General features: G+C 42.6%; 1 protein-coding gene across 1 annotated transcript; it reads right to left on the minus strand.

The window, feature by feature from the left end:
* Window positions 1–1199: 1199 nt before the first annotated feature.
* Window positions 1200–25700, minus strand: GALNT8 (polypeptide N-acetylgalactosaminyltransferase 8; the record flags this gene model as incomplete). Its single annotated transcript, XM_080609925.1, has 11 exons — window positions 1200–1370; window positions 2623–2790; window positions 3381–3476; window positions 4234–4371; window positions 5799–5984; window positions 7955–8069; window positions 11087–11284; window positions 14247–14430; window positions 15072–15238; window positions 17953–18241; window positions 25505–25700. 11 exons carry the CDS (start codon window positions 25698–25700, stop codon window positions 1200–1202), a joined length of 1908 nt encoding a protein of 635 aa, XP_080466051.1.
* Between the last annotated feature and the right edge of the window lie 2075 nt (window positions 25701–27775).

Below are 27775 nucleotides of genomic sequence, written 5' to 3' on the forward strand. Positions count from 1 at the left end.
TTCAGGACAGGGAATAAAAGTGGATTTTAGAAATTTAAATCCAATCTGGTTAAAATGCGACATTTTTAAGAATGAGTTTCTGGAGCAAAAAAAATACAGATCCTAAGGACCTTCTTTTATGAGCTTGTCCATTTCCGATCCTGAATATCAGGGCCAGATTGTTCACATTTAGTTTACAGAGAAATTAGATAAAAAACAAATAATATTGGGTTAGACTCAAACAAATAGTCGAACAAACTCTGAATATGCTTTCTATTTGGATAAAATGTTTGGCACCTTTTTGATAACAAAATTACTTTAGGCTGAAACTCTATATGGCTTCAATGAGTTTACAGGAACTCCCTTTAACAAATAAGTGTAAGTCCTAGGAGTGGTTACTCTAATTAAGACAACCAGTTCCACCTAAACTTATTTCTACAAGAACTCATACCCTGTCTACTTGGAAGTTGCCTTCCGTTAGCAACTCATGCTGTATTTTACTGTTTCTTTGATAGAGATGTGTTACTTTATGGGACTCCTATTGGTTTGTGGCAGCTACTGAGTTCAATTTCCTTGTTTCCAAGCACTTGACTGGATTTTATCCATGTTGTCATGTGGCTGGCACAAACTAATTTCACATAGGTAAACATAATACAGCCTTAGTGTGTCACACTGCTGAATCTAATAAACTTTACTGAGAAACTGAATCATGTCCAGGAAAAATATACAGACAGGCGAACAAGGATGTATTTCATTTTACCCATTCACATGACTACCTCTTGACAAGAAGTTTTGCATTATCTATATGACCCAAAAATGGTCTAATTCAGCCTGAGATAAACCGTATACAAGAGGAAGTCAGACCTACTTTCATTTCTTCTAAATTTTCATATCTAACCAAAATGCCAAAGGTAGAAAGTTAGAGACCTTACACCAGTCTTTCATTAATGAGTAGTCAGGAACTTCCAAAGGACAACATAAGGCACTCAGGTGGGTTGAAAGACTCTTAGACGTAACTACTGCTTTCCAGTGACAAAAAAAGAGCAAAGACATTCCCCTTCCTAACTGAGGAAACTCAGGGGGTGATGCCCCAAGAGTGCAAGTAGTTCCTGCAGTAACTACTACATTGGAAAATCATGTGTAAATAAACTCTTGAAAGCAGCACTGCTTTCAGTGCTGCATTATGAGCATAGCAGTTTTCAAGGAAGAACATCCTCCAATCAATGCTGTGCCTTCTGTTGCAGGTCTTTTGTCTTTCCCCAGTCCTTAACCGTGTGTTGGATATTCCACCTTTGTCCTGTGCAGGTCTTCATTACAAGTCTATATGAAACTGGATTGTCTGCTGTGATTTCGAGGCATCTTTTAGTGCTCCTGTTGATTACAGCCGATCCCTACAAAAGGAAATGAAAGATGAGAGAAGCTGAGGGCTTATAAAATTAGTGCTCAGTCAGGAAGCAATTCTCTTGACCTTTACAAATGTGTCTGAGAAACACTAGTAGGTCATAGACCTGGGAAAAAAGAGTTGTGTTTTCCTCAGGCTTTCCTGACAGCTTATGGAACTCTATGAGGCCATTTGGAGCTGGGGGTATTTTTTGTGGGTTTGTGGGGTTTTTACAGCTGGAATAACTTTAGTAGACTTTAATACTCTATCCCACTTTGAAAGAAGAGAGCTAATAACAGGTAAAAATATTAATATCTTATCCCTAAGTCAATATTTCAATACCCATTACTGTGAATGAGGTGGAGTGTAATTAAGTCAACTCATCACACCAGAAATAAGGCTTTTTCTAAGGGGCTGTGCTCCAGAGCAAACAGGATGTTAGCTGGCTCCTTCAGGCAGCCAGTTCTTTCAATATAATAATTCTTGATGCATACAAGGAACTGAAGATTTATTTTTAAGGTGGGTCTAAACCCTCCAGAAAATATATATGCACCTTTTTCTAAGTTTCATGATTACAGACCAGACTAAAGATAAAGCCCATGTCAGCAGAATTTCTGGAGACTATGTAGGTCTATCCTATTTGGGTCACTGAAACCTTTATCTTTCACAAATTCAACTCCAATATTCTCTACCATTTGCTCACAAGATTTGTCTCCTGCTTAGGTTTTCACTGAGAGATGCAATGAACAGGCCCATATATTGTGTGTAAAACTAATTAATTATTAATTACATAAAGCTAATAAGGTTTGGACTGCCTGAGAGGGGAGGAGCTGCATGGCTTGCTTTCCCACCTCTCCTTCCATTGTTATCACTGCTGCCTGTTTATCCTGCCCCAGCAGCACGACAGTAGCTGTCTTTGACTAGCTGACTAAGCTGGTATTATCATATTCTGTATTCAGAGGCACTGAAAGTATCACTTGGGATCTTAAGCATGTCAGCATCAGTTGGCATAAATCCTGCACAAATGGAAACTGGTTAAATTCTGGTAACTCAGTTTCAGCTCTGTGACTATCCCCTTGTTTTTAAAACCACACACCCCTGAAGACTCAGCCATCTTCACCACAGCTCTTGCAGTGGCACCTGCAAGACCTGAAAATTAATGGAAAGTTATTCAGAAACAAATTTGCTTTGCAAGGAAGAGTCCAAAGATTCATTATAATGGGAGAGCTGATTGAAAAGAGGGGATACAGAAATCCACCTACCTGACTAAAATCCCAGTGCAAGTTCAGACTTTTATTCAGAGCTATGTCACATTTCTCTAAAACAGGCAGGTCCCCATTCCCAGGGTCTGTTAGGCATCTATCGCCTGTATTCCGTCGGGCTTGTAAACCTCCTACGTACATTTCTCCAGTGCTGTGATAAAAGATGTGCTGAAAGGGAAGGTGACATTGCTGTCAGTACATTAGGATACAAGGGAAATCTCATAAGCAGGTGATAGCAGACAGTTCCATAACTGATATTGAGAAGTATCAGCTGTACAGCACCAGCATTCATTGAGCTCTCAGTAATTAAACCAGGATGAATTTGACCCTATACAAAATCCTTCTTCTTTCCAATGAAAAACAAAATCAAGATGCTTACGATTGAATGGTAACCCTTAGCTTCCCTCCTTCTGAGGGCACCCACAGGGTGGTGTGAGGAAGAGATCCGCCTCTCTCCCATTTTATCCCAGTGATCTTCTGTTAATCAACTAGATCAATCAGTACCAACATGAGGTCTCACAGTTTTTTGACAAGGCTAAACCAAAAGCCTTAGTTTAATGCACATAGATTTCCATGGGAACCTGCTCTGCTTCCAGTTACATTGGGTAGCACAATTTAATGAAATAAAGGTTAATATTTCACTTTAGATAGCACAGAGATAATAGCTTTGAAGTGCTGATTGCATGGCCCCGTGGAGGCTTGAAAGGAACAGTTAGCAACGGCTTTTATGTGAAGATCTGGTCAGTTGCTTGTATTACCTGTGGTGAGTATGCATGACAGGGATACATAATTGGTGTGTTTCCAGGGACAGGGCCTTGATCAATACAGATGTCTTCTTTCAATGTGTTTTTCATCTGCAGAATAAACCAGGAAATTTACTGTGAGGAACAGCAATCCTGTTTGCAACTCCTCACCAGTGACTTTAGAAACTGTCCTGAGAGCAAGGCTACTTTATTTAGAGCTCTGCACTGAATCCTGAAGTGGAAGATACAATATGGGTTTAGAAAATAAATCTCAGATTACATCTATAGAAATAACACACTGTAATGAAAACAAAAAAAAAAAGCAACCGTAAGGTCCTTCAAAGACTCATCAACATTGTGCCATGTAGCACCATGTCAGAAGTCACCAAGCAGCTCCAGACAGGTAAGTACCACTGCCCAGCTCTAGCAATGCATGCAAGCTTGGGTATAGAAAATGCTATCTTGATTCATATGTGCATGCTTTCCAGATTATCCTGGTAATCTCTGCAGAAAAGAATCCATACTACTCCGTTGAAAAATTCAGGTTCTTGCAAGAAGATATTGATCCATTCTTGTTGGTCAATAGAAGAGTGCTGTACACAGTCGAAAACCACACATTAAGCACTTTCCCAAACTACTGTTGTGCTCTCATCAGCACACACATGATAAACACCGTTTAGAAATTCTAGACCAACAACTAATATGAAAAAGAATTTAGAAAGCTTTAGTGCAAAAAAAAAAAAAAAAAAATCAAAGTATTTTTAAAGTTTCTAGGAAAACATAACCAGCAAAACAGTGTTCACAACTCTTCCTACCAGTAGAGCTAATGATTTGTTCTATATTTCAAATAAATAGACTCCATACTTACTGTTCCATAACCAACAATGTTGGGAAGAAATATTAAATTAGGGTAAATATTCTTTATGTACCAGTCAAAACCTTTACAATTCAGTTTTTTCCTTAGGTCTTTTCTGGAAGAAACATCTCCAAAGTCTATTCCAGGATTCTGCAAGAACACCGTGTTTAATTTCAGGACATTAGGGTGGCCTGGGAAACTAGGGAAAATACAAATTTATTTCTCCATATTGTCTATTTATAACATTAAAACTATAGCTAAAATTTCATTTGTAAAAAAATGTGTATTTATTTAAACTTCAGAATTTCAGAACATGCTTTGCCTATAAATGCCAATCAATTAGTGAAAAATTAACATTATAATTTCATAAATATAAAGACTATCAGAGCTAGATTTGACTAGGAAGTATTTTCTTTATTTCATACCAAAAAAAACAAAACCTAGCTCAAAGTGAAAAATAAGACAGAGCTTGTTAACAACTTTAATACGATCAATAATCTCTTGACTGTGATACTCATCTCATATGGGAGCAGTCAAGATCCAAACTATTGTTTACAAAACTGTGTAAATTCTTATACAAAGTGGAAAGTTCCAGCAGGGAAGTTTGGTATAGATCAGTCCAACAGGAACTTATACCCTGTCTTTAAGCATTTGTGTAAAATGCAGCCTGTGGCCTAGATAAGTTAGGTTAGGAATTTCAAGTAGACTTGAACCACTTTTTGATGACTGACATTTTCAGGTGAAAAAATCCAAATATTTATGGTAGAAATTAATTAAATAAGTTTTAATTTATGCTATATCACTATATATTTTAATTTGCTTCTTTAATATCTATTCAAGAAAACATAAGGAGGTGGGAGTCGATTCCTTTTTTAAAGATTCATAAACCCACTGAAGTGCAGGCTGGGAAAATTCATGGGGATTTTTTTATTAACCGAAGTTATCAATACTCAAAAGACCTGGTCTTGACATTTCCAGTATCTTCAACAGTTTGCTCAGGACAAAAGTTAAAACTGTTTTGAGAAGTACCAGAGTTAATCAAAAGGACAAAAAACCCCAAACAACTGTAATTTAGTGCATTATTATTATTTTAATTTCCTGGTATTACCATATTTCAGCTTTCCAAGGGTGCTATAAAACTTTCCCCTTTTTCTTCCAGGAAAACAAAAGCAGAACTTTGGGCTGCAAAGAGGAGAACTCACTTAATAAAAGTAATCAGTTATGTGATGAAGAATAATTGAATTCTCTATTTAAAGTTCAAATTTGCTCATTTAAAAGATATCCAGGGACACCCATCACTAGAGACATGCTCTTTCATGTAAAATTAATAATATTTCAGGTAAAATATTCCCTACATTCCCTAAAGAAGTTAAAATATATGTTAAACAATTTCATTCTAAGCTAGGCATCAGCTCTTGCTTTGAGCCTAAGTGGAACATGTCTATGATCATGCCTTTTGGATGCCAACTATTTCAACAATTATTAATATATCAATATTAATTTTTTTTTTCACATGCTCTTATTTAACCATTTTTAGACTCTGGATTCCAATTTGAAAAACAGAGAAATGCTGTTACCTCAATTGGAAGATTCCATGCAAAGTAGACCATGTACTTGTAATCATCCATCCACACTTCCGCTACCCGCAAGGCATTGCGTTTTACTGCAATGCTCAAGTCTGGCAAGTAAGGCTTGTGAGCTCTTTCCAAATGAGCAATTCTTGAACAGGGCAGCACTTCTACTTTACCTCCACACTGCCAGGCCTAGGTCAAGAAGAGAGAATTTGAGGTAAAGTTGCCTATCCTTTGCACTTTTCAGAATCAAAGAATCATAGAATACTTCGGGTTGGAAGGGACCTTCAAAGGTCATCTAGTCCAATTCCCCTGCAATGAGCAAGGACATCTTCATTTAGATCAGGTTGCTCAGAATCACATCCAGCCTGGCCTTGAATGTCTCAGGGATGACGCAATCACCACCTCTCTGGGCAACCTGTGCCAGGATTTTACCACCTTCACTGTAAAAATTGTTTTCCTCACATCCAGCCTGAATCTCTCTTGAAAAATGCCATCACTCTTTCTTTAAAACCATCGCCTCTCATCCTACAGCAACAGGCCTTGCTAAAAAGCCTCTCCCCAGAAAGTGCTTCCATTTCTGCTCCCCTCACTCTTTCATCAAATAAACTGACATGCCCTCAACATTCAAAACTCTATTTCCTGGCTAGAGTGAGTGAAATGAATTTTCCAATACCCTTCATTTCTACTATGGGTAGCCCTATCAGAGGTCCAGGAGAGTAAAGGCATGTTCTTTCTTTTTCTTTGCCATTACCATTTACAAAACTACTCATCAATTTCCTGTGACAAGGGATTTTAGTCAGTTGGCATAGATGCACTAAGGCAAACTGTTTCATACCTCCAAGTGATCTCACTAGAAGCTAGACTGCTAAATAGTGTAGCGGCTATGAGCCTGAATCCTTCAGAAGTAGTGACATTGCCCAGAATTAGCCAAGAGCAAAACTGGTCCTGCAAAATCTGACACACTAGGAACGATTCAAGAGTAAGAAAAAAATCCAGTGGATTCCTGGAAAATGTCTTCATGGAATTCAAAGAGATGCCCAGGCAGGACAAAACCAGTGCTTCAAAAGTACAGAAGCTCCAAAAGCACAAAGGTCCATCTAGCCTAGTATTCTGTATCCCACAGTGACTGCAAACTTATTTCTAGGGAAGGCTGAGAATGATACAAGTATGTGTGTTACCTCTCACAGCCCCCAGTTATTTTCAGGTGAGGGGATTTTGTGCATATTCCCATTATTCTTTTTTTTGTTTAGTAACTCTGAGTAGGTTTTTCTTCCATAACTGTTCAGCCTCCCCACAAATGACTGCAAGTTTTTAAGACCCGCAATATCCTTTGGAAGGAGCTCTGTTCCTGGTCCATTGGACTGGTCTGCTACTGGAAGAATTAAGTACCTCATTCTCATGTTTGTTTTGAAACTGGTTACTGACTTCTTTCAAAGCCCCCTTTTTTTCATACTTAACAAAGAGAATAATCAAACCCTTTTTTCCTAGACATGTAAGTCTTGCTAAAAGGTTTATAAATCTCATGTCCTATCATCTTTTCTCTTCTTTATAGGGATAAGCATTATGTTCATTTTTTTTCTTCTCAGGTCTTCCAGAATATCTCCAGCCACCAATACTTTTAAAAAATACTCATCAATAGAACTTTTAGTGCTTTTATTTGTTCCCTAATAACTAAAGACACTCCAAATGAAATTATTCAGGGGGACTGGAGGGAAGCCTCCATTCTTGATTTGAAGACACCCAAATTTGAAGAAAACACTACTTTCAAGGGCAGATAGACCTATTTCTGGTTTGGATTTTTTTGAGGGGGATGTTTTGGGGTTTTTTCCCCTAATACTTAATTTAACTTGATCTTATCTTATTCTTCCACTGAGCAAAGAGAAAATAAATTTCTGAAAGAACCACATCTTGAAAGATTCAGCATTCCCTCACTGAATTAGGATCTTGTGTTAGGAGTCAAAATCTTTGAGAAATATCAACAAATGCCTGCTGATGCTTTTGGAAATCTATCACTTCCATTTAGTACCCAAAATAAAACCGAATTGTTCTGAAATACTAACCCATGCTTTGGACAATAGCCAGTGACCTGCATGCTTTCAAAAAAAAATTGCATACTAATTGTCACTGTCTTTCTAAAAAAGATGAAAAACTAGGCTTACCCTCAGGCCAAGTTCCACATTTTCTCCTCCATATATGTGCATTCCACTGTCCAGTACACCAATCTCACCCAAAAATTTCCTATCTGCAGCAATAATCCCCATTATAGATGGGCTTCTGGAGAACCAAACAAGCAAAATAAGAAAGAAGTAATAATTATGGAAATAAAGTCAGTTAGCCATCAATCACAGCTTGAACTTCCAGAAGGATTCTAGCTGTATCCAAGAAGGAGCAACAGATTTATTTCAGAGCAACATGTTTCAGGATCAACATTAAAGAGTCCTGAAGACAGCAAATAAACTTGATCAATGGTCTAAAAAGCATGATATAGTATCTTTTAAAGAATTAGATCTATTTCGAGTGATGTCACAACAGTTTTAACGTATTTAAAACAAGAAGAAAGAAATCAGAACAAACAGTTGCACAGAAGAATTGGGTTGGACATTATGGAATTTTACCTAACATTAAGGAAACTTAAACACTAAAGCCCATTGCAAAGGGGGACTGTGGAATCACTGTCAACTGAAGTTTTGAAAGACCGATGAGATGATTGGCAGTACCAATTACCCTGTAGATGAATCCATCCTACATGGGGGTGAAAGAGGACTGAAAGGGGATTTGGTACTCTTTTGATATCTCCATTCTCTATGACCAAACCCATTTCCATTTTCTCTGGTCCAAGAACTGTGGACATCCCCCATGAAACATTCCTTAACCTACAATTTGGCTTGCTTTTATTCCATTCTCCTGCCTGAATGATTAATGCTTACTATATGTTTATAGCAGAGAGAGAAGTGTGCCAATTTCACCCATAGTTCTTTCTATAGGTATCTGAGCAGCCTTATCTCCAATGCTTTGCTCTCAAGTGTCGTAGTATACGAATGAAGAAATCTGCCACCTTATCTGACAAACGCAGGACATGATCTTCAAATGTTTTCTCAGTGCCTTTCCTCCTCAGATCTATACAGTAATTTTTAAAGCCCTTCATATAAATAAATGTGGTGGATTAACCTTGGCTGGCTTCTACCAGGTGCCCAAGAAGCTGCTCTCCCATTTCTCCTCTGCATGACAGGGGACGATAATAAGATAAAATAGCTCATGGGTTGAGATACGGATAACGAGGCTGTTCACCAGTTACCATCACCAGCAAAATAGATTCAACCTGGGGAATGCTAATTTAATTTATTGCCAATTAAAAAAAGGACTATAGTAAGAAAGACAAAACCAAAACTAAACCACCTTCCCACCACCCTTCCTTCTTTCCAGGTTCAGCTTCACTCCTGGTTCTTCTACCTCCTCTCCCTACCCCAAGCAGTGCATGGGGATGAAAAATGGGGGTTCTAGTCAATTCACAACACTTCATCACTGCCACTCTTTTCTCCTCACACTTTTCCTTTGCCACAGTGTGGGGTCCTCCCTTGGGCTACAATCCTCCATGAGCTGCTCCAACATGGGTCCTTCTCATGGACTGTAGTTCTTCAAGAGCTCCAGATTGGGTCCTTTTCTGCAGGGTACAGTTACTCAGGAGAAGACTATTCCAGCGCAGGTCCCACACAGGCTGCAGTTCTTGACAGAAAACCTGTTCCCACCTGAGCACTTCCTCACAGGTGGCAGTACCTGCCAGGATCCTACTCCAGCATGGGCTTTCCATATGGAAGGAAAAGAGCATCTTCCTTCAGGGCATATCCACCTGCTCCGGCATGGGGTCCTCCACATGCTGCCGTGTTGTTTATCTGCTTCAGCATGTTCCTCCATGGGCTGCTGTGTGGATATCTGCTCCAGTGGGGTCCTCCATGGGCTAGCATATGAATATCTCCTCTGACGGGGTCCTCCACGGACTGCTATGTGGATATCTGCTCCAGTGGGGTCCTTCACAACTGCCCTATGGATACCTGCTCCAGCATGATCCTTCCTAGGGTGAATCCTCCACATGTTGCAGGGATGCAAGCTGTTTCACCATGGTTTTCCCCACAGGCTGCAGGGAAACTGCTCCAGCACCTGGAGCGTCTCTTCCACTTCCTGCTTCGCTGACCTTGGTGTTTGCAGGGCAACTTGTTTATCTCATATTTCTTCCTCACTCCTCTCTCTCACAGCTGCTGTGCAGCATTTTTTACTCCATTTTACATACATTATTGCAGAGGCACCACCAGCACTGCTGATTGGCTAAGCTCTGGCCAGCACGATGTATGTTTTGGAGCCAGCTGGAACAGGCTGTGTTCAACATGGGGGCAGCCCCTCACCTCTTCTCACAGAAATCAATCCTTTAGCCTTTTCCACTACCAAAACCTTGACACATAAATGCAATAAAATAAGACAGGGCTACACAAATCTGATTACTATACCTTATCTCATAGGGGGGTTTAGTATTGCTTGCTAAGTGGCTGTTAACAGATGAGGGACAGTCAACAACACCTGACATCCTTGTAGAACAAGGAAGCAAATGGGTTTATATACTCAGCATGAGATGGCTGCTGGTATCATAGTACCAGCAACCATTCAGTGTTGGATACATAAACTAATCTGAGCAGTTAAGGAAGGTATCAGTAACAGAAGCAAATATATTGGCTCTTAAGCCTAGCAATAAGGGGTAATTTTAGGTGTAACAGCTGGTGTATGTGTTCATGTTTTCTTCTTGCTTCTATGTGACACACACAAGTGGTAAGGGTTGAAAAAAGCTGCCCAAGATCACTGCAATCATATGTCACTCCAACATCTCCAAAGAAATAACTGCACAATTTGAACCCATCTGAGTCCTCACAGATCAGACATGAGTTGTGAGATTCACTCCATATTGTTGGGCAAGTGTGGAGAAGGGCTACACTTCATCTTGGACAGTCAATAAATATTGCTACCACACTCCTAGCGAAGGAACATAATACAGAAGAATTAATGACTTGGGGATTGCCTGAAAATCTGACAGCAGAATCAGCTCAGGGCTGATTCAACAATCCTGCAACTGGTGTACTGAGATTTTCAGGGCTGCTAAAGAGCCCACATTTCCAAATCAAATATTAAGATATAATGTGCTTCACAGGTATCTATCCCACCACCTACGAAAAATCTTCTTCCCTCTGCTTGCTCTACGTTGGTATCATGTATCTTGGCTCACTCTCTCAAATGCTATTCATACTTACTGGACTGGAGCTGTTTCATCTTTCAGAGCATACCATTCAGCTGGTACAGGTTCATAAAGGCACCAGAGTGCCCAGTCAAATCCATCTGCAGCCACTGAATACTGAAGAAGCTCAAAGTCATCAAAACGAATATTGTCAAATACTGGTGATATTATAATAGTGCGATCTTCTTTTAGTCGAGACAGAATAGGTTCAGCCCTACCAAAATTAACAAGCAGAGTATATTCAGCTTGAAAAAAATGGAAATCTAATGAACAGTACTAACTTTACAGCCTGTTTCTAAAACTGGGTTAGCTACTTTATGTAAGCTATTTACTGCAGCCTCTACAAAAAGTTATATGCCAGTCTTGGAGTACTAATAGCCCAAATTGTTAATGCCATAGCACAATTCTCTCTTCTATTAGACTGCTTCTGCATTTTAACTGTCACTAATCAAAACAACAGTAAATTTCACTTTAAAATGTCTGAGTTTATTGTTACCTGGGTGTCCTGGGTTCAGCAGTAGCAGTCATTTTTCTCCTTCTTAGTAGCTGGTGCAGTGCTGTGGTTTTGACTTTCAGCCTGGGAACAGCGCCGATAACACCAATGTTTTTAGTTGTTGCTAAGTAATGCTTAGTCTGACCAAGGACTTTCTGAGTCTCATGCTTTGTCAGGGAGGAGGGGAAGCCAGGAGGAAGCAGAGACAGGACACCTGACCCAGACTAGCCAAAGAGGTATTCCATAGCACAGCACATCATGCCCAGGATGTAGAACTGGGGGCAGTTATCTGAAAGGGTTAGATCGCTGCTCAGTCAGGCTGGGTATTGGTCGGTGGGTGGTGAGCGGTTGTATTCTCTTCCCTTGTTATTTCCCTTACCATTTTTATTGTTGGTGGTAGCAGTAGTGGTTTGTGTTATACCTTAGTTACTGGACTGCTCTTATCTCAACTCATGGGAGTTACATTCTTTTGATTCTCCTCCCCATCCCTCCGGGAGCAGGGGGAGGAAGGGGGGGGGAGTGAGAAAGAGGCTGCATAGCTGGGCTTAAACCACGACACTGGGCCTGCTTCCTTCAGGCTCCAAACTGTCCTCAATATCTCCATGAAGAGACAAAAAGGGAAAAGGAAAGGAAAGATACCCCAGGGGGTGCTGTAAGTCCTCAGGTTGATCATTCACCATCTTTCCCCTGTGCCTTGATGGCACATTTGATGTATGAAGGGAAAGGGTGTGACCGACCAGTGGACCCCTATGATCAATGGTGGAAGAAGGCTCAGAGAAGAAAGGCAAGGATGATGTGCTCATAAAGCTCAGAGGAGAATGTAGGGAATGATCGCAGCTATCATAAAGGAAGCTAAACTTATCCCAACACCAAGGGGGCCTTTGCTGCAGGTAAATGGCAGTATCAGTTGAGTGGGTCTACTGGTTATGTATGTGACCTTCCTAAAATAATCAATAGAAAGTATTATCTTTCTAAGTTAGACAGACCAACATGGGAGAACTGTATACGTGGCTCAGCCAACACAGTGTATAAAAACTGAACATCCAGGAAAATGAACATTAAAGAGAGCAACGTGTTGGAGTTGGCTTCAACCCATGTATTCTTTCCAAGCAACTGGGGATGCCCAGCATTTCGATGGTGAGCATATAAAGAGTAGTAATGTAAATCTCATTTGTAAAGCATTGTATTGAATATTACAATTGCTATATTGTGCTTGTGCTGTGATTTCAGTATACTGCTGTATCACTTTTTTAAACCAAAATCTCATGTATCTTCAAATAAGTAAATTTAGTATTAAAACATTAAACTCTCCTCATATAGAATATATAAAAGAACCTGGTCAGAGAGTATTGGATTCTGACAGAGGGAGTCTTTTTGCTGGACCCCACTTGTTGTTAGCCCTAATAGAACTGACCTCAGTACTCCTTACATAATTCTTGACAGCCCAACCTATCCCGATGTCGTGGTTTAAGCCCATGGGTTGAGATAAGAAGAGTCCAGTAACTAAGGTATAATACAAAACTACTACTACCACCACCACCAGTAATAATAACAATAGGGGAAATAACAAGGGAAGAAAATACAACCACTCACCACCCACCCCCCGATATCCAGCCCAAGCGATCTGGCCTTCTGGGTAATTCCCCCCAGTTTCCATACTGGGCATGATGCGCTGTGCTATGGAATACCTCTTTGGCTAGTTTGAGTCAAGTGTCCTGTCTTTGCTCTCTCCTGGCTTCTTGTGCCCCTCCTCACCAGCAGAGCATGAGACTCAAAGACCTTGGTTGGCGTAAACATTACTTGGCAACAACTAAAAACATAGGTGCTATCAGCACTATTCCCAGGCTGAAAGTCAAACACATAGCACTGCACCAGCTACTAAGAAGGAGAAAAATGACTGCTACTGCTGAACCCAGGACACCCAATGAGTCCTGAAAGCCATGACTTCAGCGTTACCTTTAAGGTTGTAACAACTAGGAAGTGCCAGTGTTATTGAAAGAGAGATATGGAGCACATAGAGCCATTTTGGCCTGCAAAAGGGCTGGGATAAGAATTTTGATCCCAGAAAGTGAAACATGGACAACAGTCACCCAGTGAATTCAACAACCCAGGAGGAAAGAATGTAGAGATTGCACACAAAAAAGCACCATAGACATCACTACCTAACCAAATATAAACATCCATCATCAGCCACTTGTTTTGTCTCTCTTTGCAAATAGAGTCCTACAGAACTATGGTGCACTATTAAACCAACAGGCAAGAGCAAACAAGCATAGCAAAAGCTGGAATAAGAATCAAGCCAATTTCAAGTCATTGGGCATTATGGCTGTTTAATTTACTTATAAAGGGTCAAAGCTGCTCGCAGTGGAACTAAATGACCTTCATTGTTCTTATCTTATTTCACTGCATAAAGTCTTTTATCCTAGAAATGTAATAAGTCTACAGAGAAGGTAGGCATTTCTCCTTTCCTCTTTACTAACTTTACTCTGTTACCTGTCTTTGCTATATATTTCAAACAATTGTATCCCTTTTCCTCTCAGAAATAAATGACTGGTTGCTGTTTATTAACATATGCAAGCCAGAAAAGGAGAACCATATGTGGGATGCCTGTCTCAGTTAATACAGTTGTACTCCTTGTCCCCCTCTCCCCACTTCAGAAACTCCCCAGTCTTCATAGACTTACCATGCCATGTTCACCTCAATATGGGCATCCAAAATTGCAACAACATCTGCAGTTGATGCCTCCCAGCCAGAAATCCGGGCTTGTGTTAGGCCTTGTCTTTTCTGATGTCTGATGATCTTCAGCAGTTCTGAATGCTTTGCATTGTAATATTTGACTTGTGTTTCCAAAGGTCCTTTCAGATCATCTAGAACCAGCCCCCAAATTTTAGTCATTAAAAAAAAAAAACCAAAGAAGTAAAAGAGTTCATCAATATTAAGAAATGGAAAAGATTATGTAGGCAATGCCTTTCTAACATTTTTCAGATCCAGACTGAAACCTGATTTGCCGTTTGCGATAAAACAGAATTATTCAGGTACTTATGAATTCAAGAGGCTTATTTTAACAACCAGTTTCCTTCCTTTCAGCAGTTCCTGTATTTCATTTACATATAGCGCTATCATATGGCTTCTAAACCGTATACATATATATGAGTGTATAGAGACTTCAGACGTGTGCCATAGCAGCAACCAATTATTTGTCTTAGTGCAGTAATTTCTCTATGTATCTTCTACCATGTGGAAAGGAAAGAGAAAATATACAAGCCCTGAAAATGTGAAATGCTCCTGTAAGAGATGTAGGCATACCATCTCCCTCACCAAAGAAGAATATAGTGCCAGAGAAAAGGAACAGAAAGTCAGGATCTCTTAGCATCATTTTGGAAATTCACTTAATTTACTTCTTAATTTTGAGAGGTCTACTCTGTGTGCACCCAAAAGGCCACCAACATTCATTTCACACAATAGTGGCATAAATTAGCAAGACTCCTGCTTTCCCTGGGTCACTTACCATTTGAACTGTAATCATCTACCAGGATGATTTCTTTCAGTAAATGAGCAGGTGTTCTGTTAATTATACTAGTGATTGCACGTAAAATGATCGACAGTCCTTCGTTCATAAATATAAGTACAACGCTAAGTGTTGGAAGGTCTTTCGGGTATGTTTTCATTTTACAGCTGTAACAGAAGACAAATGACTTTAGCACAGTTTCTAAAGAAAGACAGAAAGCAAGGCAGCTGCAGGAAAGGAGAATTGGGATGCTGGGCTTAAAACACAGTGAAAATCAGCATAAGTGCGAAGGAAAAAAAGGAATTCCCAAATCCAAGTTTCATTATGCATTTGGGTTGTGTGATGTATGTATATGAATCACCAGGATGAATTTAAAATTTCTGTTAAAAAGAAAAATTACTGTTTCTCAATCCAAAATAATTGTAAAATATTGAACCTGAAGAATACAGTTAACTCAGCCAGCAATTATTACCTTACAAGGCAGTGGACATGTGAATAAAATTTGGCATTTTGCATTTACAAAAGGAAATCACAATGACCAAACTTGACAGCAAACAAAAGCGAATTAGGTAATTATCCCTCTGTATGTGCAATAAGGAACAACAAGGTAGGACTAGTTATGCTTGTGAGAAGGATTCCCTTGTACAAGGGATCTCTTTAGAAATGCTTGAAAGAGCTTCGAAAGCCCTTCTTACAGAGCAAACCACTCCTTGTGGAACTTCATGCTACCGCAGAATAAGTTGTTCCCCGTACTGATACAAACTTGTTTTGTGCTATTTGAACACTTCTGGTCTTCTTGCTTACTGTCAAAAGATACATTTATTTATTTTAAGCATATATTTGGGATGTTTGTCAGCTCTGCTAATTATCATCCTGGCCACTGGGCAGATGGTGAGGACTGGGCTTTCCTCATGGTGCTAAGCACTAACTCTAGAACAGACAACAGAGCATAGCTGGATTCTCTGGGTGATCACTCCCTCCCCTTAGAAACATGTTCATGAAAATACTTAGACTGCTTAAGTTGTGTAGCTACATACTGCAGCTCTCTGCAAGACAGCCTCATGCTCCAGGTAGACCTCTACAGTGTCAGCATTTGCACAAGTGGAATGTATTTTTGTTGGAATTTCTCCACTAGCTTTCCTACTCATTAGCACAAAAGCCTGAGGGAGTATCTGCAAAACATGGTCTCTGCAAACACCTCCTCATGATTTATTCGTATTTCTTTATGATGCCAAGCAAAAGAGCACCAGGCAGCGCACCCATTCTTTGGGACCATGTAGACTTATCATGTGCTTCTTCTTCCAGCCACCTCCATGGTGGCTGCTCCAGAGAGGCCTCCAAAGCAATCCCCCAGCAGAGCTGAGACTGTTGAGCTTCGGGCTACCTCAGAACAATCAGAGGCTGGCTCACTACTGCACAAGGCCCTTCTCCCTTGACCTTCTCCTCTGCAACACTACCCCACAGACACACACAGTCAAGGGCAACTTATTACTGCCTGCCCTAATTGGAACCAGGGCCACCTGGAGCAGGATGATGAGGACCCAGTCACATAAAGCTCCTTTTTACATCTTCTGGAGGGCTGCCAGTAAGACAACTCCCCTTTTCCAAGTTTGACACTGTTAATCCATGCCCAGTGTGCAACGCTCTCTGGCCCCCAAGTCCTTTTCTGAAATACTCTATCAGAATTAGTACCAGTGACTATAGGTACAAAGGTTTAGGCTTGTAGTATAAGTGTGATATTCCTCCATGTTTACAGTAGTTAATTTCTGGAAAGCTTACTATTATCTGTTGCAATAAATCATGTACCTTATAGGAAAAAAAGTGCTTGCTTTTTTTTAAGAGATGCTTGTTCTTAATGAGGCTTTTAATGGTTACTTACGCCAGCTTCCATAGTACCACTGGTCTGCTTAAAAAAATGTATCATCTATTGGCTTCAAGAACCAACTAGTTAGAATCACAGAATGGTTAGGGTTGGAAAGGACTGCTTACCTACATTTTAATCCTTTAGATGTTTACCCCACTATATTTTCTGTGTAATTAAACCTCAGACTCTTTGATAACTTAAGAAGGAAACAGAATGAGAAAATGAGGCTACAAAGAAAACTCACTAGGTCACTGGTTCATTATGGCTGTGCCTACAGTACTAAAGATAAGAGTGCCAGACATCCAGCTCATGTGCTGAATCTTCTGTTACCCTTCATTGAACTCACTGACTAATAATAAGTTCCAGCCAACTCTCCTGATTGATTTCTAATCATCTTTAAATAAGCAGTATAGGTATTCCCCACTTACTTTCTGCAACATAGCTAAGAAAAACAAGCATTTCGTTAAAAAGGACAGAATTTTACAATGAAAGCCATTTTATGAAACCATTTTACAAAAAAATGGTTTCCTTCTTCATTGATTATATTTTGGGGAATTTCCAAATAAGGGCAAGGGGGTTAAAAAACACCACTTGGGGTGGCATCTAACAGGCTTACATAAAAGACAATGTAAGAGAAAAGAAAAAGCATGCTTCAGATGTTCTGCCTTCAGGCTTGAATAGAATGTAAACAGACCAGAAGGTCTCATATCTTCTGAACTCTATGGTCAGTTTTTCCTCTCTTTACTGACAGTTAGAAGTCCTATATCAATTATAATGTTAACATTACATTCTTTTCCTTATGTGTTTTCTCTACACTCTGACTTCTTTTCACAGTCTTTGCAGTATTAAAGTCTGAGTGAGATTTGGAAGAAAATGATTGAAAAAAAAACCCTAAACAAACAGAGCACAAATTGAGATCTGTTAGCAAATGATTTTAACTTAGTCTAAAGCAATCTAGATCCCTTTCCCTTTAATTTCATGTCTCCCTTGCGAAGGTAGGCACGGCTTATACTGCACCTGGGAGATCTGGTGTCTCTGATAGGTCGATCCAGAGGTAGTTGATCACTGAGATAAACATTATACCCATAATTTAAGAAGAGATTCTGTGCAACAGTTTGCTCCTCTTCACTTAAATCTGCACCCCAGCGTTTGAACAAAACTGAGTCTGGGTACAGCAAATGGTGTGCAACCTTCTTTTGCTCCTTTGCATTATCAGCTTTGCGGACTTCAGTCTTGGAGTTATCTTGCAGCTTCAGATCATGTTCTATTTGTTTTAGATTTTCACGGAATGCTTCCATTGATTTTGCTGATTGAAAATAAAAGAGGATTGATTATAACAGCAGTTGAGAACACTCTCAATCATCATAATTGAGCCAAATTCTACTTGTAACGTCAAGAGATGCACAAAGTTACAGCTAAACTAATTATTCACATGAGAGTAGGATCAGACCCTCCCTCCGACACATGAACAGTTTTTAAACATCACATTTCACAGCACCCTGCATCAGATTCTGCCCTCAATTGCAAGAGCACAGAGCAAGGGACACTGCACTGGCATCAGTGGAGAAATCTAGGAGGCAACACACAAATTGTTAAATCAGGCCCAAATCATTCCCATGATGTTATGCTTGAGTTACATTAATGTATTAATGATGCGCAGCAGGATTGCCACCAAAGTCAGGTTGTTGGTACCACATTTATCTTGAAAGTAAATGCAGTAAATGAGCTGCTTTGCCCTCTCCTTTAGTAAGCTTACTGGAATCTTTTCACTTATGATCGGAAATATATGAACAGGATGAACCCTAATCTCTCAGGGCTCTTTTAGGTTCGCAATATTGTGCCACAAAGAAAAGTCACAGAGAGCCCATGTGAGATTGTTCTTGAAGGTAAACACAATAAAAGAGCCCTTTGTAGCACTGAATTTCTGCTTTGAAAATGGTAAATCCTAATCTCTTTAGGTCTTGTTAAGTTCACAATATTTGACTGTGCCATATAAAAAGGCACAGAAAACATGCGGGAGCCAAAGCTTTCTGCACTGAAATTACTGTCCTGGTGAATGAGGGGAGAGGAACGGACATTATTTAAGCTCAAGTAAGGATCCCAATACTGCTTCTCAAAACATCCTCGTTCACAAGATAAGGAAGTAAGTGCTAGATAAGTGGATAGCAAGGGGGATTGAACTGCCAGGATCAGAAGGTTGCAACTGCACAAAATCCGAATGGAGGCCAGTCACCAGTGCTGCACCCCAGGGGCCTAGACTAGTTCCAATACTGTTTTAATATGGTCATTAATGGCCTTGAAAATGGGGCAGAGTGCGCCCTCATTGATTCTGTGCAGAATACCAAACTGCAAGGAGTGGCTGATACACCAGTGTCCTGCTGCCATTCAGAGGGACCTGAAGAGACCGCAGGAATAGGCCAACAGGAGCCTCATGAAGTTCAACATGTGCAGATGCAAAGTCCCATGCATCTGGGGAGGAACAACCCCATGGACCAGCAATCACCAACTTTGCAGAAAAGGACCTGCTGGACACTAAGTTGAACATGAGCCATCAGTACCCTGGGCTGAATTAGGAAGAGCACTGCCAGCAGGCCAAGGGTCCTTCCCCTTTACTCAGCACTGGTGAGGCCACATATTGGAGTACCATATCCATGTCTGGGCTCCTCAGTACGAGACAGACATGGACATCACAGAATCATAGAATCACAGAACATCAGGAATTGGAAGGGACCTCAAAAGATCATCTAGTCCAATCCCCCTGCCAGAGCAGGAACACCTAGATGAGGTTACACAGGAATGTGTCCAGGCGGGTTTTGAATGTCTCCAGAGAAGGAGACTCCACAACCCCCCTGGGCAGCCTGTTCCAGTGTTCTGTCACCCTCACTGAGAAGAAGTTTCTTCTCAAGTTTAAGTGGAACCTCTTGTGTTCCAGTTTGTACCCATTACCCCTTGTCTTACCATTGGTTGTCACCGAGAAGAGCCTGGCTCCATCCTCGTGACACTCCCCCTTTATATATTTATATACACTAATAAGGTCCCCCCGCAGTCTCCTCTTCTCCAAACTATAGAGACCCAGCTCCCTCAGCCTTTCCTCATAAGGGAGATGCTCCACTCCCTTAATCGTCTTAGTTGCTCTGCGCTGGACTCTCTCCAGCAGGTCCCTGTCCTTCTTGAACTGAGGGGCCCAGAACTGGACACAATATTCCAGATGTGGTCTCACCAGGGCAGAGTAGAGAGGAAGGAGAACCTCTCTTGACCTACTGATCACCTCCCTTCTAATACAGCCCAGGTCTCGCTGGATGGCAGCACAGCCTTCTGGTGTGTCAACCACTCCTCCCAGCTTAGTGTCATCAGCAAACTTGCTGACAGTACACTCAATTCCCTCATCCAGGTCATTGATGAAGATATTGAATAATACTGGCTCCAGCACTGACCCCTGAGGCACCCCACTAGATACAGGCCTCCAACTAGACTCCGCCTCAGTGACCACAACTCTCTGGCTTCTCTCCTTCAGCCAGTTCTCAGTCCACCTCACCACCCGACCATCCAGTCCACACTTCCTCAGTTTAGCTGTGAGGATGCTGTGGGAGACTGTGTCAAATGCTTTATTGAACTCAAGGTAGATCACATCCACTGCTCTGCCATAATCCAACCACCTTGTTATGTCTTCATAAAAAGCTATGAGGTTGGTCAAGCATGACTTCCCCTTGGTGAAGCCATGTTGACTGCCCCTCATAACCCTCTTATCCTTGACATGCCTTAAGATGGCATCAAGGATAAGGTGTTCCATCACTTTTCCAGGGATGGAGGTGAGGCTGACCGGTCTATAGTTACCCGGGTCCTCCTTCTTGCCCTTTTTGAAGACTGGAGTGACATTTGCTTTCCTCCAGTCCTCAGGCACCTCTCCCGTTTCCCATGACTTGGCAAAGATGATAGAGAGTGGTCCAGCAATGACTTCAGCCAGCTCCCGCAGTACCCGGGGGTGCATCCCATCGGGACCCATGGATTTATGGATGTCCAGATTGCTCAATTGCTCCCTAACCCAGTCTTCATCAACTAAGGCAAACTCCTCCAATCTCCCGACTTCCTCTGGGTCCTCAGGGGTATGGGGCTCCTCAGGACATCCTCCAGCAGAGTAGACAGAGACAAAGAAGGCATTCAGCAACTCTGCCTTCTCTGTATCTTCTGTCACCAGGGCACCCACCCCGTTCATCAGTGGGTCTACCTTGCCTCTGGTATATATATATTTGAAAAAACTCTTTCTGCTGTCCTTGACCCCTCTCGCCAGGTTTAATTCTAAGGAGGCCTTAGCTTTCCTAATTTCCTCCCTACATCCTCTGACAACAGCCTTATATTCTTCCCAAGTGGCCAGCCCCTCCTTCCATGATCTACAAACTCTCCTCTTCCATTTGAGCTTACCCAGCAGTTCCTTGTCTAACCACGCGGGTCTTCCTGGCTCCCTTCCTTGATTTCCTACATGTCGGGATGCTTTGATCTTGAGCTTGGTAGAAGCAGTCCTTGAATGCTAGCCAACTATTTTGGGCCCCTTTACCTTTGAACAGCCTTGCCCATGGGATTTCCCCCAGCAATTGTTTGAAAAGGCCAAAGTTTGCCCTGCTGAAGTACAGGGTTGCAATTCTGCTTGCTGTTCTGTTCATGCTGCACGAGATCCTAAACTCCACCATTTCGTGGTCGCTACAATCGGGGCAACCCTCAACCTTTACTGCTTTGACCAGACCCTCCTTGTTAGTGAGGATGAGATCCAGCAGCGCTCCTCTCCTGGTTGGCTCATCCACCATTTGCATGAGGAAGTTATTATCCATACACTGGAGGAACCTCCTGGACTGTGGCTGGGTTGCTGAGTAGTCCTTCCAGCAAACATCAGGGAAGTTAAAATCCCCCACGACAACCACGGCCTGTGACTGTGAGGCCGCTCTCAGCTGCCTGTAGAAGGCCTCGTCAACCTCCTCACCCTGATCTGGTGGCCTGTAACAGACACCCACAACAGTATCACCCCTGCCAGCCTGCCCCTTAATTCTCACCCACAGACTCTCAACTCGCTCGTCATCTGTCCCTGGACAGAACTCAATACATTGTAGATGCTCTCGCACATAAAGAGCAACTCTGCCACCTTGCCTAGACATACATACTAGAGCAAATCCTACAAAATGCCACTAAGTTTATTTTGAGACTGGGCTACCTGTAATGCAAGGGGAAGCTAAGAAGCCTGAGAAGTTTTGGGGGTGCAGGGGACTTATTGATGAATATAAATATCTTACGAAAGGCACTAACAAAGAGTCTCTTCCTGGTGTCCTGTGAAAGGACAAGAGGCGGGGTCTCAAACTGAAATACAGGGAATTCCATTTAAACATAAGATGGGGGTGGTGGTTGTTAGTTATAGAATCATAGAATCATAGAATCATAGAATAGTTAGGGTTGGAAAGGACCTTAAGATCATCTAGTCCCAGCCCCCCTGCAATGGGCAGGGACACCCCACACTAAACCATGCCATCCAAGGCCTCATCCAACCTGGCCTTGAACACCACCAAGGATGGAGCATTCACAGCCTCCCTGGGCAACCCATTCCAGTGCCTCACCACCCTCACAGTAAAGAATTTCTTCCTTACATCCAATCTAAACTTCCCCTGTTTAAGTTTGAACCCGTTACCCCTTGTCCTATCGCTCCAGTCCTTGATGAAGAGTCCCTCCCCAGCATCCTTGTAGGCCCCCTTCAGATACTGGAAGGCTGCTATGAGGTCTCCATGCAGCCTTCTCTTCTCCAGGATGAACAGCCCCAACTTTCTCAGCCTGTCTTCATGCAGGAGGTGCTCCAGTCCCCTGATCATCCTCGTGGCCCTCCTCTGGACTTGTTCCAACAGTTCCATGTCCTTTTTATGTTGAGGACACCAGAAATGCACACAATACTCCAAGTGAGGTCTCACGAGAGCAGAGTAGAGGGGCAGGATCACCTCCTTCGACCTGCTGGTCACGCTCCTCTTGATGCAGCCCAGGATACGGTTGGCTTTCTGGGCTGCGAGCGCACACTGAAGCCAGCTCATGTTCATTTTCTCATTGACCAACACCCCCAAGTCCTTCTCCGCAGGGCTGCTCTGAATCTCTTCTTTGCCCAGTTTGTAGCTGTGCCTGGGATTGCTCCGACTCAGGTGTAGGACCTTGCACTTGGCATGGTTAAACTTCATAAGGTTGGCATCAGCCCACCTCACAAGCGTGTCGATGTCCCTCTGGATGGCATCCCTTCCCTCCGGTGTATCAACTGAACCACACAGCTTGGTGTCATCGGCAAACTTGCTGAGGGCGCACTCAATCCCACTGTCCATGTCACCAACAAAGATGTCGAACAAGACTGGTCCCAACACTGATTCCTGAGGGACACCACTCATTCCTGGCCGGACATCAAGCCATTGACCACAACTATTTGCGTGCCGCCATCCAGCCAGTTCTTTATCCACTGAGTGGTCCACCCATCAAATTGGTGTCTCTCCAATTTAGAGACAAGGATGTCCTGTGGGACAGTGTCAAACGCATTGCACAAGTCCAGGTAGATGACATCAACTGCTCTACCCCTGTCCATCAGTTTCGTAGCCCCATCATAGAAGGCCACCAAATTGGTCAGGCAGGATTTCCCCTTAGTGAAGCCATGCTGGCTGTCACCAACCACCTTGCTGTTTTTCATGTGCCTTAGCATGCCTTCCAGGAGAATCTGCTCCAAGATTTTGCCAGGTACAGAGGTGAGACTGACTGGTCTGTAATGCCCCGGGTCATCCATTTCCCCCTTCTTGAAAATGGGGGTTATATTTCCCTTTTTTCAGTCATCGGGAACTTCACCTGACTGCCATGATTTTTCAAATATGATGGTCAGTGGCTTAGCAACTTCATTCGCCAGCTCCTTCAGGACCCGCGGATGGATTTCGTCAGGTCCCATGGACTTGTGTACGTTTAGGTTTTTAAGATGGTCTCGAACCAGATCCTCTCCTACAGTGGGCCTAGGGTCTTCATTCTCACAGTCCCTGTGTCTGCCTTCCAAGACTTGGAAGACTTGGTGCAGTCAGAGCCTTTGCCAGTGAAGACCGAGGCAAAGAAGTCATTAAGAACCTCAGCCTTCTCTAAATCCAGGGTAGCCAGTTCTCCCCATATCTTCCGAAGGGTGTTTGGTTCGTGTTGTGGTTTTTCGTAACTGCTGGTGTGGCAAAAAAAAATGAAACAGGTTGTTCCAGGTAGGTTATTAAGTCCCCACCCTGGAGATATCCAAACCCCAGCTGGACGATACCCTGGACAGCCTACTCTAGATATTCATGCTTCAACCAGAGGAATTAGTAGAATAGACCATCCCCAGAGGTGCCTTCCAATCTCTACTACTAGGTGGTTCCATGACTAAGTATTGAAGGCTTCAGCTTTCTTTCAAATGGCTCTAAAATAACCTACAGAAATATGCCCCACTACCGATGCCCATGAGAACAGGTGCCAGTGAAGACACTGGCAGCAATAACAATGACATTATGGGATACTGATGCTTAGGATAGGGAATATTAAATCTGATCAAGATGTACAGGGAAAATTTCTCACCAAATTCAAGGGTGCAAGTGGCATTTTAAACAGCTGGTTTCCAGCTTGGATGATCAAGACATTCTAAGTTTCTTTTTCTGTTCTACATAGCATGCATGTAGCTGTAATGCTAGAGATCTGGACAATGTGGCAGTTAAAGCAGTATCAGCCAGCAGGGTTCTGGCTGCTTTAGGCCTCCTACAGCTACCATGAGGTGATGAGATTCAAGTAACAGAAAAAAAATTGGAAATCAAGCGGGTCCAAAGGAAAAGAGAGATGGATTCTTCAGCCCTTATGCAGACGGCTCTATTGTGCCCACTTCCCAAAAGTCCAACCTACAACAGATACCTGGGAACAAAGTCAAAATTCACAAACCCCATTTAGAGAATGAAAAGGCCCTTTCCAAATTAACACTGCTCATACACAAGCACATCTGCTGAGACGCAGCTGGATGTTCACTGTGGTGGGATAAGACAGAAACAGTCCTGCCAGCAGATTTCAGGTAATGCTGCTTGGGAACACAGTCCAATCAAGCAGTGATGCAGAGTTCATCAAGGTCTTTTCCCCACAGCAACCCCATTGTGTCTGTGCTGAAGGTACATGAAGATTCACAGTTCCTCATTCTGCTCACCCACACAGCAGAAGCCAAGGAAATGGGGCATTTCCAGTTTCTCTCAAAAAGAGATGGCAAACAAAGTAATGACAGGAATAATAACCACTGAGATTCGTATGCTGGTACAATTGCTGAACACTTCTAAAAGAGTTCAGGGTCAGGAGCTGCCTAATATGCAAAAAAAACACCATGATGACTGTGCAAGATTTCATTGTTTTGGGTGTAAGCAGAGAAGCTATCAGATCTTTTTCAAGCTTACAAGAAAAAAAACAAACAAATGATCTAAAGTGTCCAGGGAAACCCAGCGGTTATTGCTGCTATCTATTATTCAGTCCTTCAGGAAATCTAGATGCTTAGTCCTCAGAAAGTTAAACAGCATGGCATTTTACTTACAGAGGTTATGAATGTTCCAGTCCAAATGGTCCAGTCTCTGAAGGATGGCGTTTTCTTGCTTCAGAGATTGAGGATTTACTTCCAAGGAATCAGGTTGTCTCTTTCTTTGATCTTGCAGTAAGTGCACAAGATAACACACAAACCATGTGTTCACGATTAACAGTGCAAGCTTACGCGATCTCTTCCAGGGTGCCATTGTGAATTTAAAGAAACTCAGCGTTGTGCTGCTGGCTGGAGTTTACCTGTGGTTCTGGGTCTCCACTCAATCTTCTTTCCAACCGTACTGCTTCAAATAGCCTCTACTTGGTTGAGAGCTAAGACTGCTCTGATGGAGTAATTAGCAGTCTAATGAGTCATAGTAATGATGATGATAAGGTACAGCTTACAGGTGATTTCTCTTGCATACTTACATGTATCTGTGCAAGTTATTGGTGCCAGAGAACATACGCAGCTCCCACTGGCTTGTGTAATGAGTCACGTGAACTGAGTGAGAACCTGGGGTGACACTGTAGGAAGTGTGGGGTAGATGTCAAAAAACCTGCCGTGCAACAAAACACATGTAAGCATGAACACAGCTGGAATAAAAAGCAAGCCAATTCAGTTTCCTGGTCATTAGCAGCTGGGGAATTGTGAATCTAACTAAGCAAAACATGAAAATACATTAAAATGGATTCTCCATCAGGTTTTGAGCTGGCTGTAAGTAATTGTAACTGGTATAGGGCACTTAGGGCACTTCAATGGCCCTCTGCCACATAGGCCACTCCTGCAGCCCACCTACCCCTGCCAGCTCTACCTGGCAAATTCACATAGTACACGTATGTGAATTTGAGGTAGCCCTCACAGCAATTACCGACATACAGAGCTTTCCTTTCCATAAAAATACCAGGCTTCCTCACACTTCCCAGCATCGCTGTCCTAGTATGGATACTCTGCTGGCCAAATTCTGTCAGGGCCATCCCTGCCCTGGCATGTGCACCCCATGGAGCACAGTCCCTTCAGAAGTAGCTCCTTCCAAACTTCTATTGGCAGCCCTATGCCACCTTCTCAGCAGTCCTCTCTGAGTGTCTCCCACTGCTCCACCATGGACATCCATAGCCTGCAGGGGGACATCTGCTCCACCATGGTCTTCACCACAGGCTGCAGAGTAATCTCTGCTCTGAAGCCTGGAGCACCTCCTCCCTCTCTTCCTGCATGGACCTTGGCATCTGCAGAGCTACTTCTCCCATGTATTCTCACTCCTCTCTCTGGCTGCAAGTGCTTTTGCGCAGTTACTTTTTCCTCTTCTTATATACGTCATGCCAGAGGTGCCACCACCATCACTGACAGGCTCAGATGGGGGAAGCTTCTAGCAGCTTCTCACAGAAGCCACCCCTGGAGCCAAAACCTTGCCACACAAACCCAGTACATCCCTCTACTATGTTAATTGCTGATGGAACAAGAAGGGGGGAGGGTTGGAAGAGTGTTAAAAAATCAAGGAACAAGACCGAGATCCTTCCTCAAGCAAGAAAGGGCAGGACATGTGGAACTATGTCCCTCCTTGCCATTTTCTTGCATTTCTTTGTCCTCACAGACCTTCCCAAGACCTGAATGCTGCAAGTGCTCCTAAGCAGTGTGACTATTCACCTGGCAAGCCCTCCTGCTCAGAATCACAAAAAGGCTGAGGCTGGAAGGCATCTGTGAAAGCCATCTGGTCCAGCCCCCCTGCTCAAGTAGGAACACCTAGAGCTGGCTGCCCAGGACCATGTCCAGACGGCTTTTGAATATCCCCATGAATGGAGACTAGTCCATGTCTCTGGGCAACTTGGGCCAGTGAACAGTCACCCTCACAGTAAGTGCTTCCTGAAGTCCAGATGCTGTCTGAGTCACAGATCAGTTACTTCTTAGGAGGTATGGGCATACTAGGAAGAGCATTTGAGGATTGTACAAGGGAACAAGGTGATTTGGGGAGGAGCAAACATAGAAGAGTGGCTGGTCAGTATGCTTCTCTGGCTCTGCCCTGCACCTCATCTGTCCTGTCTTCTTACTAAACTCTTTCTAAGCATATTCCTGGTTGAGTGACTATTCTGTGCACATTTGTGTGCTTGGAGGTCTAAGTGCCAGCAACTGGAGATCACATGTCAGAGGAACGAGTAACGAGTGGTGTCCCTCAGGGATCGGTGTTGGGACCGGTCTTGTTCAACATCTTTGTCGGTGACATGGACAGTGGGATTGAGTGCGCCCTCAGCAAGTTTGCCGATGACACCAAGCTGTGTGGTTCAGTTGATACGCTGG

This window comes from Psittacula echo, assembly GCF_963264785.1.
Source record: "Psittacula echo genome assembly, chromosome: 1".
NCBI classification, from domain to species: domain Eukaryota; kingdom Metazoa; phylum Chordata; class Aves; order Psittaciformes; family Psittacidae; genus Psittacula; species Psittacula echo.